The 15,964-nt window shown below is 38.4% G+C and overlaps 1 protein-coding gene across 1 annotated transcript; it reads left to right on the forward strand.

Moving 5' to 3' along the window:
- Nucleotides 1-8,542: 8,542 nt before the first annotated feature.
- Nucleotides 8,543-11,876, forward strand: LOC145057526 (receptor protein-tyrosine kinase CEPR1-like). Its single transcript, XM_079005386.1, has 2 exons — nt 8,543-11,263; nt 11,359-11,876. Exons 1-2 carry the CDS (start codon nt 8,779-8,781, stop codon nt 11,721-11,723), a joined length of 2,850 nt encoding a protein of 949 aa, XP_078861512.1. The 5' UTR covers nt 8,543-8,778; the 3' UTR covers nt 11,724-11,876.
- Nucleotides 11,877-15,964: the final 4,088 nt, after the last annotated feature.

Consider the following 15,964-nt stretch of genomic DNA (forward strand, 5'->3'; position numbering starts at 1 on the left):
ATGTGCTCCAGGTCGATCTCCCTCTCCCTAGCTCCGGAAATCATAGAGTCCAGGGTCGGGCATGCCTAGAAGCTGACATGCTCCCGAATCTCCGCTCTCAACATGTCATGATAGCGGGTCCTCTGCATCTCATCATCCCCTGCATACTGAGGAACTAATAGGGCCCTCTCCCGAAACTTGGCGGTAATCTCCGCCACCGACTCTGTCGTCTGTCTCATGTCTAGGAATTATCTGGCCAGCTGCTGAAGCTCCACTGCCGGCGCAAACTCCGCCCTAAACCTGGTCACGAAGTCTGACCAGGTCATAGCCTCGACGACTGAGGCTCCCAATGATTCTCCAACTGACTCCCACCATTCTCTAGCTCTGTCCCTCAAACATGCCACCGCAAAGCGGACATTCGACCCATCCGGGAAGAAGCTCATCAACTGTGCAGACTCAATGTCTACGATCCATCTCCTGGCAGTAATGGGGTTCTTCACCCCGTGAAAATCCGGCGCACCACACCCTCTGAAGTCCTTGAAGGACAGCGTGCGCGTACTTGCCTGGCCAGACGCCAAATCACTCTTGAAAGCTCGGAGGCGATCCTCCATCAGCTCAATGATCCCCTCCTTGATCGACCCGAAAATGACCGGGGTCGCCTCAAGGATGCCTCTGGTAATCTCAGATGCGATGAACTCGCACAACCCATCATCAACTGGTTCGGATCCCGTGCCCGAACCTGATCCTGAACCGGATCCTGACCCGCCCACTGGTCTCTCTCGCAACGTCACCATGCTGAAAATATAACACAACCACTATCAGAATACTGATCACTGCTGCGAGGCCAAACACACACACTACCAGGTTCTCAGTCTTGTCTCAGCCCTTCCCGAATCGAGTACGGATCCTCTGCTTTCAGTAGTACGGGCCCATTACCTTCCACATCTATCCGTACTTTCCTCAGGAATTGCTTTGACTCCACCAGGCCCCTTTCTACTACTTCTGCTTCCAGCACTACCTCATCCCAGGCTGACCCAAGGGAAACCTCTGACTCAACTCAAACCAGTCCTCAGCTACTGAAGGCTTCCTCGCGATGCCAATTAGCCATCACCTGGATACCATCACATGTGACAAGGCTCAGATAATCCTTCAAATAAAAGACTCGTCCCTACAATGGTTAGACTCAAACAAGAGCTGCGCAATAGGGCCAAATCCAGCACTCTGAGATTATTCAACCTTGATCACATGTGACGTGGTGTATCCACTTAATGGCTAACTCCCATCACTCAAAATCCCACAATGCACAAAGCAAGCAGCATTCAGACAAGGGGAAAATCTAACCACAACATACTCAAGCAATCATACACACATAGCAAAAATCTGAACTAGCATGCAACACAAACTCATAACTCAGGCATAACCTAAACAGGCTATCCTACTACTGTCTAATCAGCACTACTATGCAGCTTGAAATCACAAATAACAGGCACATAAGGCATCATCCCTAGATCCTTAGTCCTATTCTAGCATGCTGTTCTATTAACTGATAATCAAAACATAGACTTGTATTGGTATTTTGGGGTACTTACTTGAGCTCGGTTGATTGCATGCACCACACCCCTTTTCTCTTTTCAAAGTTCTTTTCTTTTTGAATTCTTTTTGCTTTTCTAAAACTGTTTTTCGTTCTCCAAAATTCTTTTTACCAAACTGTCTTTTCATTTTTGAAAACTTTTTATCCGATCCCTTAGTTTGAGTTCAGGCACACCCGAGAGTATGCCCGAATCCCTCAAACCAAGGCTCTGATACCAACTTGTAACGTCCCAAAATTCAAGACTAAAAATTTCTTTTAATAAAATATTACTTAAAGTAAAATCATCATTTCAAAACATAAACATAGTATTAGTTTTCAAAACACATGTTTATTATCAGAGTAAAACATTCTCAGGCTGACTAATGTATGGTGTGTGCCATGCGATCATCCCGAGCTCCATTATCCGCTACCGGAAGTACCTGAAACCAAAACTAAAAACCGTAAGCACGAAGCTTAGTGAGTTCCCCAGATACCACATACCATACAAACCATTCTTAACCAAGGACCGACTTATCCATAATCAAGTAAGGTGCTATGTGCCAAACATAGTCTTGCCATTATGCCACGGGTCGCGCGTGGTCTTACTGGTCAAGCCTGGGCCGCTCCCTGGGTCTTACAGACAAGTGCCAAGGGCCACCCCCTGGTCTTACAGACATGTGCCAAGGGCCACCCCCTGGTCTTCTATGCAAGTATCACAAAGACAACCGTACATACTACTCTACTTAGCTAAACAGCATACAGTGTGCCAGAAGCCACCTCCTGGTCTTTCATATATAATAGCATATAATGGGCCAGGAGCCACCTCCCGGTCTTTCATACATATTGCCTAGGGCTAACCCCTGGGTCTTCCTATCATCCATAATAACATACTGTGTGCCAGGAGCCGCCCCCGGGTCTTTCATGCATATTGCCTAGGGCTAACCCCCGGGTCTTCCTACCATACATAAATACATACTGTATGCCAGGAGCCGGCCCCTGGTCTTTCATGCATATTGCCTAGGGCTAACCCCCGGGTCTTCCTACCATACATAAATACATACTGTGTGCCAGGAGCCGCCCCCTGGTCTTTCATGCATATTCTAAATGGGTCGGCATTGGTGCCTTAGACCCATACAAACAGTGCGGAGACTCACCTCGTACTGCTGAACTCTGCTGATAATCCTCTGGCTGCTAACCGACAACTCTCTGAACCCCTGCTCCACTCGCTCCCCGAGCTACCAATGTCAAGGCAACACTGAGTCTAACTGGCCCCCGAAAGACAACCAAGTCAACTCTGGTCAAAGTCAAAGTCCTGGTCAAAGTCAACCTTCCAGGTCAACCCTACTCGTCGAGTCACCCTACTGACTCGCCGAGTTCATAAGAAGTCCAGAGTCCTTCCACTCGCGACTCTACTCGCCGAGTCAGTCCATGACTCGCCGAGTCTACCGATTTCCGAGTCCTGACCTGTCCAACTCACCGAGTCTCTAATCGACTCACTGATTCGAGTCTAAACTCGAAGGGTTTGGGGTTTCGCGACCTGACTCGCCGAGTCCAAGAACAGACTCGCCGAGTCCAAGATAATCTTCATCCAACTCACCGAGTTCATGCCCAACTTCATCCGACTCGACGAGCTGTTCATCCCACTCGTCGAGTTCCTCCTCATCTTCAAGCTACTCGCCGAGTCCACTCAAAGGACTCGTCGAGTCCTTCCGGTCCTTCATACATGCAGAGGACTTTTGAGTCATGCAGGGACTCAAATCTGTAGATCTACCCTTCCCAAGCCTCTTCCTCACGTAAAGTTGCAAACTTTATGTGTAGAGAAGGAGATCTAAGCAAAATACACCATAAACTAGGGTTTAAGGCAAGAAGGCTCCATAATCAGCTCAAGGTCAGATACTTTATGGGACACTAGACCAAAACAAGCATGGATCTGAGGTAGCAACCTCAGATCTGGACTTCTAGCTCGAAATGGTTACTATCATGCCAAGAATGCCTAACACACACATAGATCTAGGTGCAAGGGAGTCCAAGGACTAGCTTATTACCTCCAAAAGCTCAGAAATGTCTTCCCAATCCCAGATCTACAGCCCCCTTTTTGCACTCTCAAGATTCTTCTTCTTTCTCCAAGCTTAATGCACTCTTCAAGGCAATAATTGGCTCAATCAATGGATATGACGGCTAGGGTTTGGTATCCAGGGCTAAAGAGGCAGTAAGGAACCCTAGGAAGAAGATTAAGACGTTTATATAGGCTCCAAGTCCCGAATTTAGGGTTTTCCACGCACAGACCAGACTCGCCGACTCACCTTGGCCGACTCGCCGAGTCGGTCACTTACTCCTCGGCCCGGATCCCGCTCGGACTCGCCGAGTTCCTCCTTGGACTCGCCGAGTCGCCCCTAAAATTAAGGTTTTCTTTCCTTTCTTGGCCTTCAAAACTTTGGGTGTTACAACTAAAAGTAGGTTAGATCTGATCCCACATCGGCTGGGAAGGAGAACTAAGCATTCCTTATAAGGGGTGTGGATACCTTCCCTATCACAACGTGTTTTAAAGCCGTGAGGGCAACAGATCCCATAAGAACTCTGCAGTTAAGCGTGCTCGGGCGGGAGTAGTACCAGGATGGGTGACCCCCTGGGAAGTCCTCGTGCCGAGTGGCCCAAAGCGGACAATATTGTGATACGTGCCAGAGGGGGATGTTAGAAATAGTATCAGAGCCAGGGCACGAGTCGATGTGTTCGACGGGGACGTCGAACCCTATAATGGGGGGGGGGGGGTGAAAGTGGGTTAGATCTGATCCCACATCAGCTGAGAAGGAGAACTAAGCATTCCTTATAAGGGGTGTGGATACCTTCCCTATCACAACGCGTTTTAAAGCCGTGAGGGCAGCAGATCCCATAAGAACTCTGCAGTTAAGCGTGCTCGGGCGGGAGTAGTACCAGGATGGGTGACCCCCTGGGAAGTCCTCGTGCCGAGTTACCCAAAGCGGACAATATTGTGATACGTGCCAGAGGGGGATGTTAGATCCTTATAGAGTAATAATGAATATATCCAGAAAATCTAATATTTTCTTAATAGAGAACTGTAGTCTTAAACCCTAAGACCACGATGAAAATGAATAGTGTTTAGACATCCCGTAAACAAAAATAGTGTTGTTAATCCCTATGTGAGTCGTTATAAGCATACTAATGACGAGAGCGCCTGACTTGACGTTTTTCAGACGTTAGTTTCTTTAAGATACTTGTCACCCTAGACTGGTCTAGTCTAGCTGTAGCGAACAGCTCAGGTGTGAGGGTGTCAACCCCGTATAGATCTATACACGATTACCTCGCTCTCCCTCCAGGAGACTCTGGTTATAACTATCAGGACTTACCGTGTACGATAAGTTGGTACGACTAAAGGAGAGTCTCACAACAGCCTTAACAGATTTACGTAAACTATGCCTTCTCTTTCTAGTAAAACGACTTGAGTGTATCTAGTGTTATTAAAAATATTTATATAATCAAGTATATAAGCACAGCAAGTTATCATGTCTGGGTGTTTTCAAAAGGTTACATCCTTTAAACTTACATCTAAACACAAGTATAAACACTTTTAGTATGTTAAAACAATTTTCTGGTTTTTGGCTTTTCTGTCCCTATTTTTAGAAAGATTATATAAAAATCATCGTACGTCAAAATTTGGATCCGTAAACTCTGGGAGTTTGGAAATTGAGTCTACTTTGTTTCTCATAATTTTTAATGGCCTCAAACCAGTGTGAAATGTTCATCTTCACAGCCATCTCCACAACCATCACTGCAACCATCTCCCAAACAGACAACTCCAATTCATTCTTCAAATCAATCTTCATCGCAAAAGGAACCACAAAAACACTCTTCACATCTGTCTCCTCCACCGCAACAAGATCCCCTGCAACATCAAGACAAACATCAGTCTCCTCTGCGCCAAGAAACCCCCCCCCCCCCCACTTTAAAAACATGGCACCAACTATGTCTTCGGAGCATTCAAAGGATTCTCCTACCACCATTCAAAAGAAGAAAGACTGGAAGGATGCAAAATTTGCTGAATAGATTTGGAGAAATCATAGTTTTGATACAACCATGGATGAATCTCTAATCAACTCGTGGATCAATCCAACTCAAAGACTCCTCAACGATGATTACAAACTAGTTCTAACATATGTTGAGCCTCCATCAGATGGTTATTGGGACATCCTAATCTCTCCCAACTCGAAATTCTTCCCAGTGTTTGAGACTTTTGATCTGAATATTCCCGGTGATCAAAGACTTCCTCTTGAGTTCGAACGCCTGAATCTATTTCATGCCAAGCATGGAACTGAATTCGATAGGATCTGGTCTAATGACAGGCCATCGGTAGTGAAAAGTTACAAAGTGAGAAAATTTATGAAGACTGATTTTATTCGGTATACACTCACAAGGAGAGGTGATGATTATACCAGATCTCAAGCTGATTTCCCTTGCATGAATCCTGAAGAGGTGTTTCTGATTGCAAGAGTCTTTCAAATCAAGGCTGAGAAGCACCTGAAGATGATAATTGCTTATTAAAAAGCTTGCGAATTTCTTAAGTTATCTGTATGTGACTTTGCCAAGATTGATGCGGACATCCATCTTGTGCTTGCTCAAAAATTCAATCTTCCACCTCTCAAATACTTCATCCCAATCACCGCAATGCACCGACTGACCCGCAAGCAACTAGAAGTAACTCTGGCTTCGGTTCAGAGATCCCTAAATATAACTGATGAAGTGAAGTTTAAGATTTCAAGGAGAATTCACTAGCTTGGCGAAGTAAGGAAATTTTGGTGGCTTCTCATCAAATTTCTGAAACTTGATAAGTAAAGAAGAATGTTGAAAAGGTCACTTTGGGGGAAAATGTTGATACATAAAATGACCTTCTTAAACTTGACGATCCGCAGCTACATCTTCCATCGCAACTGCAATCTGAAGATCTAAATCACAACTAACTCATCCACAATGAAGAGTTCAATTACTTTATCTGACTTGTCTTATTCACATTGTATTATCCAGTGGACCTTGTATGGTTACGATAAGTCAGTAGTTTAGTATTTAATATTCACTATTTAACTTTTTGAGACTCTATAAATAGAGTCTTCATCTTCATGTAATTTCACATCTTTACACCACTTATCTCTTATCTCTTACCTTCTGGTTATCATTCTAAAAGATATTTCTGAACTTTCACTCCAAATATTAAGATCGTACTCTCTCATCTAGTCTTCGAGACTCCTTTCACTTTAAACTGATCTCATATACTAACTTGTGTTTGAATGCAAACCTTGTTAAGCATCAGTTTAGTGTTTACTTGATAAATAACTTGTTGTCATTTATATTTCCTTTACTTTTCGCACTTTACACTTTTTCAACTAACAATCTAACTTCTTATTATTGTTGAGCTTTTATGATCCTTTGAGATTAACTTATTCCACAACCTTATCTTGTATTAACGTTTGTTCATGTGTTTCTCAAAAGTGTTTCTCTCAACAGAAAGGATTGTAATAAAGAAACTATCTAAGAAGGTTGAGGGTAAGGATAGAGAAGGAAACAATGTTGCAACACCTATGGATTTAGATTAGGATTTATGCTCTAAAGTGTTGTCTTTGGAATACAATTTTAATTTAGTTTGTGTTTTAATGGAATGTTATTGTAACAATAGATTATGATTGTTCTATTTAGATTAATGTTGAAGCAGATTAGAATGCAGTACATGATAATGGACATGTAAGCATAAGGTTTATGTTCAATTTGACAGTTTAAAATTAGTTGACTTGGTACTTTTTTGCTAGATTTTGATTTAGAACACTACACCTTTGTATTATTATGGACAAAACAAGGTTTGATGCACACACACACACACACAGATATATATATATATATATATATATATATATATATATATATATATATATATATATATATATATATATATATATATATATATATATATATATATAAGTTTCTAAACCTACCCCCACCTCGAAACCCATAACATTCGGTCGTTCAACATGACCACAATCGACATAACTGTTGCTGCCACCAAAATCAAGCACACCTTAAGAGCTTGAAACTTCCATCAATATCCACACATGAAGACACATGAACTCCGTCCTCGAAATGACGAAGTGATGTCCCATCCCATCTTTCAGTTTATGGATCTCCATTTGTGTCTCCATTAGTTTTCTTTCACAATCTCAGAAGATCGAACACAAATCGTTATGGGTTAAATAGTCTATCAATGATTTTAATGAATAGGGTGATGTTGGTGGTGAGGTAGGATCCATATTCACTAACTTTTTTGAGGTTCCATGATTTTTGTTTGTGTAATATGGGGGAAAAATGTCGAGTTGTGTGAAGATTAATCCCCACACCAATGGGTATATATATTCAGGGGACCACTCTTATACTGCTCCAAGGGTTGTCGACGAGGCAGACACGTCGGCATCTCGTAGGCAACAAGGGTTGTTGATGAGGCTACATATGTCATCATTTTCTATCCTATTTGGTAGATGTAACCGGCCAAATTAGCCGGTGAAACACAAGTTGATGTTTTTAGAAAGCTTTAAAAAAAAGTTAAATGACCTGTTAAAACATAAATAATAAGCTCGTTGGGTTATGGCGACAATATCCCATAAAAAAATGTGGCATTTGTATTTGAATATCAAAAGATGACCCCATGAAAATACAAAACTAGGTGTGCCAAGATTAGATGTTTCTTCCCTGCAAGCACACACCTAGTTCCAGGATAGTATACGTGCAACAATGATCAAGTCTAGTAGTCCTAGGGGGAGAATTTCAGTTCCAATTTGAATTGGGTTCATTGTGCGCATTAAACTCTTATATTAGTCATCTATATGGGATAATGTTAATAGATTAGTGAAAGAATAACTTTTTTTTTTTTGCAATTAGACGTCTATGTAGCCAAACATGTAAGCATAGCACTATTAAATGCATTCGAACCAAGAGACAAAAGCTTCATCACTATGAGAGGAGCTTATGCTATAAGGCATCAGGTATTAGGCATCTGATGCAGATTTTGCATTCGATGTTATTCTCTACAACATATAGTGGAAGCGTATTAAACTTAAAGCCACTTTGCATAAAACTCAATTACTACTCTTTTATATCTATATATCTCTCTTCACTTTCTCACTCCCTCTTAATTATCAACAAACATAACCTCTTTTTTATCTTCAATTTCTCTCATGGCTTTTCACTATATTTTCATCTTTTATCTTGTTTTATTACTTCCATTATCAAGTTCTTATGAAGCTTCCATGGCGGATCAAGCTGAGTTCTTCACCCACATGAAGAATTCTCTGACAGGAACTTTTTTAAACGATTGGGATGACAACGGTCAAAAACCCGTCTGCAACTACACAGGTGTCAACTGTGATCAGCAAGGGTACGTGGTGAAGATTGATATTTCAGGGCAGGGGCTTTTTGGTCATTTCCCAGAAAACATATGCTCTTTCTTACCTCGATTGAGAAGTCTTTATCTTGGGTACAACAAGATTCATGGAGACTTCCCTCACAGCATCACCAACTGTTCGCTTCTAGAACAACTCAACATAACACATACAAATCTCACCGGAACGTTGCCGGATTTATCTCCGATGAAGTCTTTAAAGTTGCTTGATTTGTCGTCCAATTTCTTCACAGGGGCGTTCCCGATGTCGTTTATAAATCTCACCAATCTTGAAGTTGTCAACTTTAACGAAAACGCAGGTTTTGACATCTGGAGGCTGCCGGAGAATATTACGAAGCTGGTGAAGCTCAAGTCGATGATCTTGAGTACTTGTAAGGTGAGTGGTTTAATCCCGAAATCCATCGGAAACATGACGTCACTTGTTGATCTTGAATTGAGCGGGAATTTTTTAGTGGGCCCAGTTCCGAGAGAAATCGGGTTGCTTAAAAACCTGCAACAGCTTGAGCTCTACTACAATCAATTAGTTGGAGGGATACCGGAGGAGCTTGGGAATCTCACAGAGCTCATTGATCTCGACATGTCCGTCAACAGACTCACCGGGAACCTACCGGAATGCATTTGCCGTCTCCCGAAGCTCCAAGTCCTGCAGCTTTACAACAACAGTCTCACCGGAGAGATTCCGGTTGTGTTGGAGAACTCGACAACTCTAACCATGTTGTCGCTTTACGACAACCTTTTAACCGGTGAAGTCCCCCGGCATCTAGGCAGATCATCACCGCTATCGCTCATTGACATGTCGGAAAACCGGTTGACCGGAGAGTTACCACCTGACGTCTGCAACGGAGGTAAGTTGCTTTATCTTCTAGCACTTGGAAACATGTTCTCCGGTGAGTTACCGGAAAGTTACGGTAACTGCGTCTCTCTTATACGTTTTCGGGTGAGCCGTAACCGTCTGGAAGGGAACATACCGGAAGGAATTCTAGGTCTCCCGTCGGTTTCCATTATCGATTTGAGTTACAACTTTTTGAATGGTTCAATCGCGAAAGCAATCGGAAACGCTCGAAATTTATCGGAGTTGTTTCTACAGAACAATCGAATCTCCGGCGTCGTACCTCACGAAATATCTAACGCGATCAATCTCGTGAAAATCGATTTCAGTAACAACCTCTTGTCTGGTCCAATACCTTCAGAAATTGGTAACTTAGAAAAGCTAAATCTGTTATTATTGCAAGGAAACCAGCTTACATCTTCCATTCCCGATTCACTTTCTTCTCTAAAATCCCTAAATCTTCTCGACCTGTCGAGAAATCTCCTCACAGGTGGCATACCCGAAACCCTAACCGATTTGCTTCCGAATTCCATGAATTTTTCAGACAATCTTCTTTCTGGAGCGATACCCGTCTCATTCATCAAAGGGGGGCAATTAGAAAGCTTCACAGGGAACACAAAACTTTGTGTTCCTGTTCCAGTGTTACCCAAAACAGGAAATCAAAATTTCTCCATATGTTCACAGACTTATAACAAAAAAAGAGTTAACTTTTTTTGGATGATTGGGATTTCGATTGGGATTCTGTTCATCGGAGGTATCATATTTCTAAGGTGTAATCGAGAAAGAGATGTTCTACAACATGAAGACGACACATGGGCATTTTCGTATTTCTCCTACAACATGAAAAGCTTTCATCATGTAAGTTTCAACCAACATGAAATCATCAAATCCATGACTGATAAAAACGTGGTGGGTCATGGAGGATCGGGTATGGTTTACAAAATCGATTTAAGCAATGGTGAAGTTATTGCAGTGAAGCGATTTTGGAGTCAGAAATCGAAAGATAATTCCTCATCAAATGATCAAAAAATAATGGAGAAAGAATTGAAAAGTGAAGTTGAGACTTTAGGAAACATAAGGCACAAGAATATAATTAAATTGTATTGTTACTTATCAAGTTGTAATTGTAACTTGTTGGTTTATGAATACATGCCAAATGGAAGTCTTTGGGATGCACTTCATAATGGGAAATGTGTTTTGGATTGGCCGACACGTCATCAAATTGCAGTTGGTGTAGCAAAAGGGTTGGCTTATCTTCACCATGATTTGGTGCCACCTATTATTCATAGAGATGTTAAATCGACCAATATTCTTCTTGATAGAAATTTTCAGCCAAAAGTTGCCGATTTTGGGTTAGCCAAGGTTCTAAATGGTAGAGGGAAAGATTCCACCACTACTTGCATTGCAGGGACATATGGCTACATAGCCCCAGGTATTGTTTTCCATAATGTATTTTAACCTTTTACTTTTGTCTTATATATGTTTGATGAAATGATGTATGTGTTGTTCATTGTTTAAATGATGTAGAGTATGCGTATTCATCGAAAGCAACAACCAAGTGTGACGTGTATAGTTTTGGGGTGGTATTGATGGAATTGATAACGGGGAAGAAGCCGGTGGAGGCAGAGTTTGGGGAAAACAAGAACATCATATATTGGATTTCAACAAAAGTGGAGACGAAGGAGGGGGCGACTGAGATTCTAGACAAGAATTTGTCAGGGTATTTTAAAGACGATATGATAAAAGTTCTTCGTGTAGCTATCCTATGTACATGTAGGATAGCTACACTGCGGCCTAGTATGAATGAGGTTGTTCAATTGCTCATTCAGGCAGACCCTTGTAGGGTCGATACTTGCAAACTATCAAACAAGACAAAAGAATCCGAAAAATAAATCTTTCATTACTAATTAAAGTAAACTTTATTTGGGGTTTTGAAAGGAATTAGCATAGCATCTATAGAGTGGAGTATTGTAAATATTTCCAAGTGTTGTATATCAATATATCATGATATATATATTCCATGAAATAATTTTTTAGCTTTATAATATGTTTATCTTTTCTTTTGGTTATTATGAGTGCCTACTCAAAACAAAAAGTGGAATGCATTTGATATGTTAAGGTGCTCTTTTTGGTGTCAAGTGGGTTCCTAATTTTCTTGTTTAAGAAAAAAAAGTTAACTATAAAAATGGTCCTTGTACTTTTTGATTTTACCTTGATTAGTCAAAAATTATAATATTATTCAATTTTGGTTCATGTGTCAAGGTTTCATATCCGTTTAGTTCAAGGGGGAACAAGGACCAAAATTGATATTAAACCTTGAAATAAGAACTATAATCAATATAAAACCTTGAAGTAAGTGCAAAAACTAAAAAGATTTCGATTTTGAACTCAGCAAGTAAAAATCACAAAGCATGGCTACCATTTGTCATTTTCTCAAAAAAATATTAAAGTTTAGTAGAAAGTTGTTTGTGGAGGGGGCCTCTCTTGTATCTACTAGAAAGAACACATTCTTAGTAATCAATGAGCATCAATGTGTCATAGTGTCCCAATGTAAGCTATAAAGTACACTTCTTTCTTTAATCACTACCTTTTTCTTATCTCTTCCTTTTGTGCTAGTGTTTGATTATCTTGTTGGTATCAAGTCGAAAGTGAAATATTTGATGGACAAAAATCACCAAGTAAGATTCACCATAGATGGTGTGCCACAAACTTCCACTTTCTACCAGACAAATTCTTTGTTTTATCTCAAGTGCTTTCACTTACACTCACTCCAATAACACTATGACATATATACATATACAAGTACAATGGTAAATACATTAGAATTATTTAGATAATTTGTGTTGAATAATTCAATTATTTAGTTACTAGATGTTGTACTTGATAAATATTTATCTCATGACGAAAACCCTAATTTGTATTTTTCTTCTAGTTCATTCTTTAATAGCTAAATGTACATGCTTTAGAATCACACAAATGCAAAGAATGTATTATGTGATCATAATATACGAACAACCACACACACGAGTGCAAGATTTCCCACTTGAGTGGCATGCTTTAGAAAGAATAAGATTCAATGAGACTTAATGTTTATCTTTTGCATGGTGGAGAGTCCATAGACTAAAGTTAATAGCTTTCATAAATGATGCCTCTTGGACAACATGCTACCTACAGCCTTTAGCCTATAAAAATGTACAAAAGTTCAGTTTCTATATGTATGAATACATGCACATACATTTACGATTTAAAAGGAATTTGATAACGACAAACTTTAAAAGAAGAAATAAGTAGGAATAAATATCTGATTTTGTGAGTCAAGTTGCTAAGTAATGTCGTTATTGGAGGTCTTTATCAGGTCCAAAGTGTAAAGAGGAGAAAAAAAAAGCATGTTATCTTGTTTCGGTTTTTCGAGAAAGAGAAAGTTAAAAGTACACCATTAGTATGATTGCTTTCAGTTTATTAGACAATGAACAATAGCCGGAGATGTAGGAGACAGGATGAACAATCTCGAAATCTTTGAAAACAATCAATGTTCTTAAGATTTTCGGAAGTGAAAATAGTAAATCCATTATCCAATTGCCCACAAAACATGAAGGAATCGAGATTTATAATTGCAATCATGCCGGAATAAGATGATTGAAAGCAGTATAGATTTTTAAGAAACAGCTGGTGTGCACTATCAAAAAAAAATGGAACCATTAGTTTTATGAATCGAATAATGAAGACGCAAAAGCACATGTCAACTCCATTGGAGGTTGATTTGATCGTGGAATAGAGTACAAGAGGATCAAATTCACTGAATGTAATACTTTTGGTATAATAAAAAGGCATATATATAACTTGATATATATCTGTAACTGACCTTAAACGGAGATTTCATGAAATCATCGGCACAAACAATGGAATTCCGTCGAGATGTTCAGTAGCCCGGATCAGAAATTTGACAATAGGAGATTGAAGAATGGAAAAAACAATGGTTTACTGAAAAAAAATTCATACGGATGATTGGAAATTTGGAATTTAAATTTATTTTTTAATATTATTTTATCTAATAAAATAAATTGCCAAAAACATTTTTAAAATCTTTTTTAGATTGATTAATATTTTTTATTTATCTAAATTTTTTTTTATAAAGTCCTTATATAACTTATTACTTTATAAACATAACATATTTCTATAATAATTACTTAGACATTAAAATTTAATTAACTAATAATATTACCATATAGATATTCGAAAAAAAATCAAAATGTAAAATTGTTTTATCTCATCATACAATATTTGATGTACACCATACAAGATTTCATTAGAATCATCTATTCATCTACGAATTCATCGGTGATGAAACATTGTCAAACATGATTATAAATGATTAATTTGATTGGTAAGTGCTCGGGTAGCTAATCTGACAGAAAGCAAGGACAGATATAAGATTTCATAGTATAGGTGTCATGAGAAATTTCAGTAGTTGCACGATAGAAGAAAAAAAAATCAAAAATTTTCTAAAAGTTTTGCATTGCGTTAAAAAAAGTTCAGCGGGTGTATGTGCTACTATGTGCCCTATACTAAAACCGCCCTTAACATCAAGGGGTACGCAACTACAGCATGGTCAATGAATTTGATAGACATAACGATGAACCACCAGGACGAGTTCTCTCTCTATAGATCCTAATTTGGATCGATGAACCAAAAAGTGAATCCACATTTAGATCAATTTTGTTGAAAATTAACGCAATTTTATGAGTCAAAAGTGAACCATGGGTGGAGCATTTCCTTCCTCGTTTCTTTATTTAGTTTATTATGTAACATAAAACCAATTATTTAGAAAACAATTAATAAAACTATTCTCCAACAATACATTTTAATGAAACAACAAACTTAAGTTTATGTTATTTAGTGTGTTATAACACATGGAAACCACGATCTATCTTTAAAAAAATATATAGATAAACAAATTAATAAATGTAAAAAAAAATGATATTTGTAAGATATGAAAGTTAAACGGAGGATTAAGTAAATAAAATAATAGGATAATGTATCCTTGAATTGGATACATTACAATCTAAGAGCTTTTTTGGTACTTTTAAAAGATAGTCTCGAATATTTCGAAAATATTATGTTATTAGGATATGATTTAGTCTTTTTAAGTTTTAAAGCAAAGTTGATATGTTACAAAAGAATAAATAAATAAATAAATAAAAACCGAAAATTGAAGAAAAATCATAAAAAAATGTCGCGCATCAAATATGTTTGCTACAAAATAAACATATGACATTTTTTTGTTTTGTCTATCAGAAAAGATAGACATAAATATATTAATTACTTATTATTGAGTTAATTTATGTTCTTATTAAACGTATAAATTGTGGAAAAAAATGTAACTAAATATCTTTTGATTACTTTTCTAAAAATATATAACTTCCAAAATATGATGTATACATTATTATACGTTGTACGTTGTACACCACTTAGAGCATCCACAATAGTAAGTTCAATGGGAGAGTTGAATAAGGTGACAAGTCCATGTGTCATTCAATGGATAAAACTCTACCATTGTGAGATACCACATTGGCGTTCAATGGATTTGGAGTTCAATGGCCATTAAACTCTTCAATGGGAAAAATGAAAGTTTTAATTCTTAAATATTTACTATAAATTACATTTTATAACATTCTATTAAACTTATAGAGTTTAATGCATTGTAGAGAAAAATATAACAGAGTTGTATGGATTGTAGAATGATGATGTGGCAATCCATTGAACTCTATGCAGTTCATTGCATTGTGGATTTCTTTTGTGTCTAAGAATTGGAATACACAACACATAGTGCATTAGAAGTTATACGTTGCTTAGGAATATATAGCACACATCCACATGAATGTTTCATATTAGGATATGATTTAGGTTTTTTTATTTTAAATTAAAGTTGATATGTTACCAAAACAATGAAATTAAAGAAACTATAAGAAAATGTCATGTATCAAATATGTTTGCTAGAAAATTGATATGTTATATTTTTTTGTTTTGTCTATTGGAAGATAAAGGTAGATATGTTTAAATTTTTAGTTTAACAAAAAAAGTTAAGTATTATTAATGATTTATTTTTAGTTTTAGATTAAATCTTTTGAAAATA

This window comes from Lactuca serriola, chromosome 6 (assembly GCF_051521515.1).
Source record: "Lactuca serriola cultivar US96UC23 chromosome 6, Lser_US96UC23_V15, whole genome shotgun sequence".
Taxonomy (NCBI): Eukaryota; Viridiplantae; Streptophyta; class Magnoliopsida; order Asterales; family Asteraceae; genus Lactuca; species Lactuca serriola.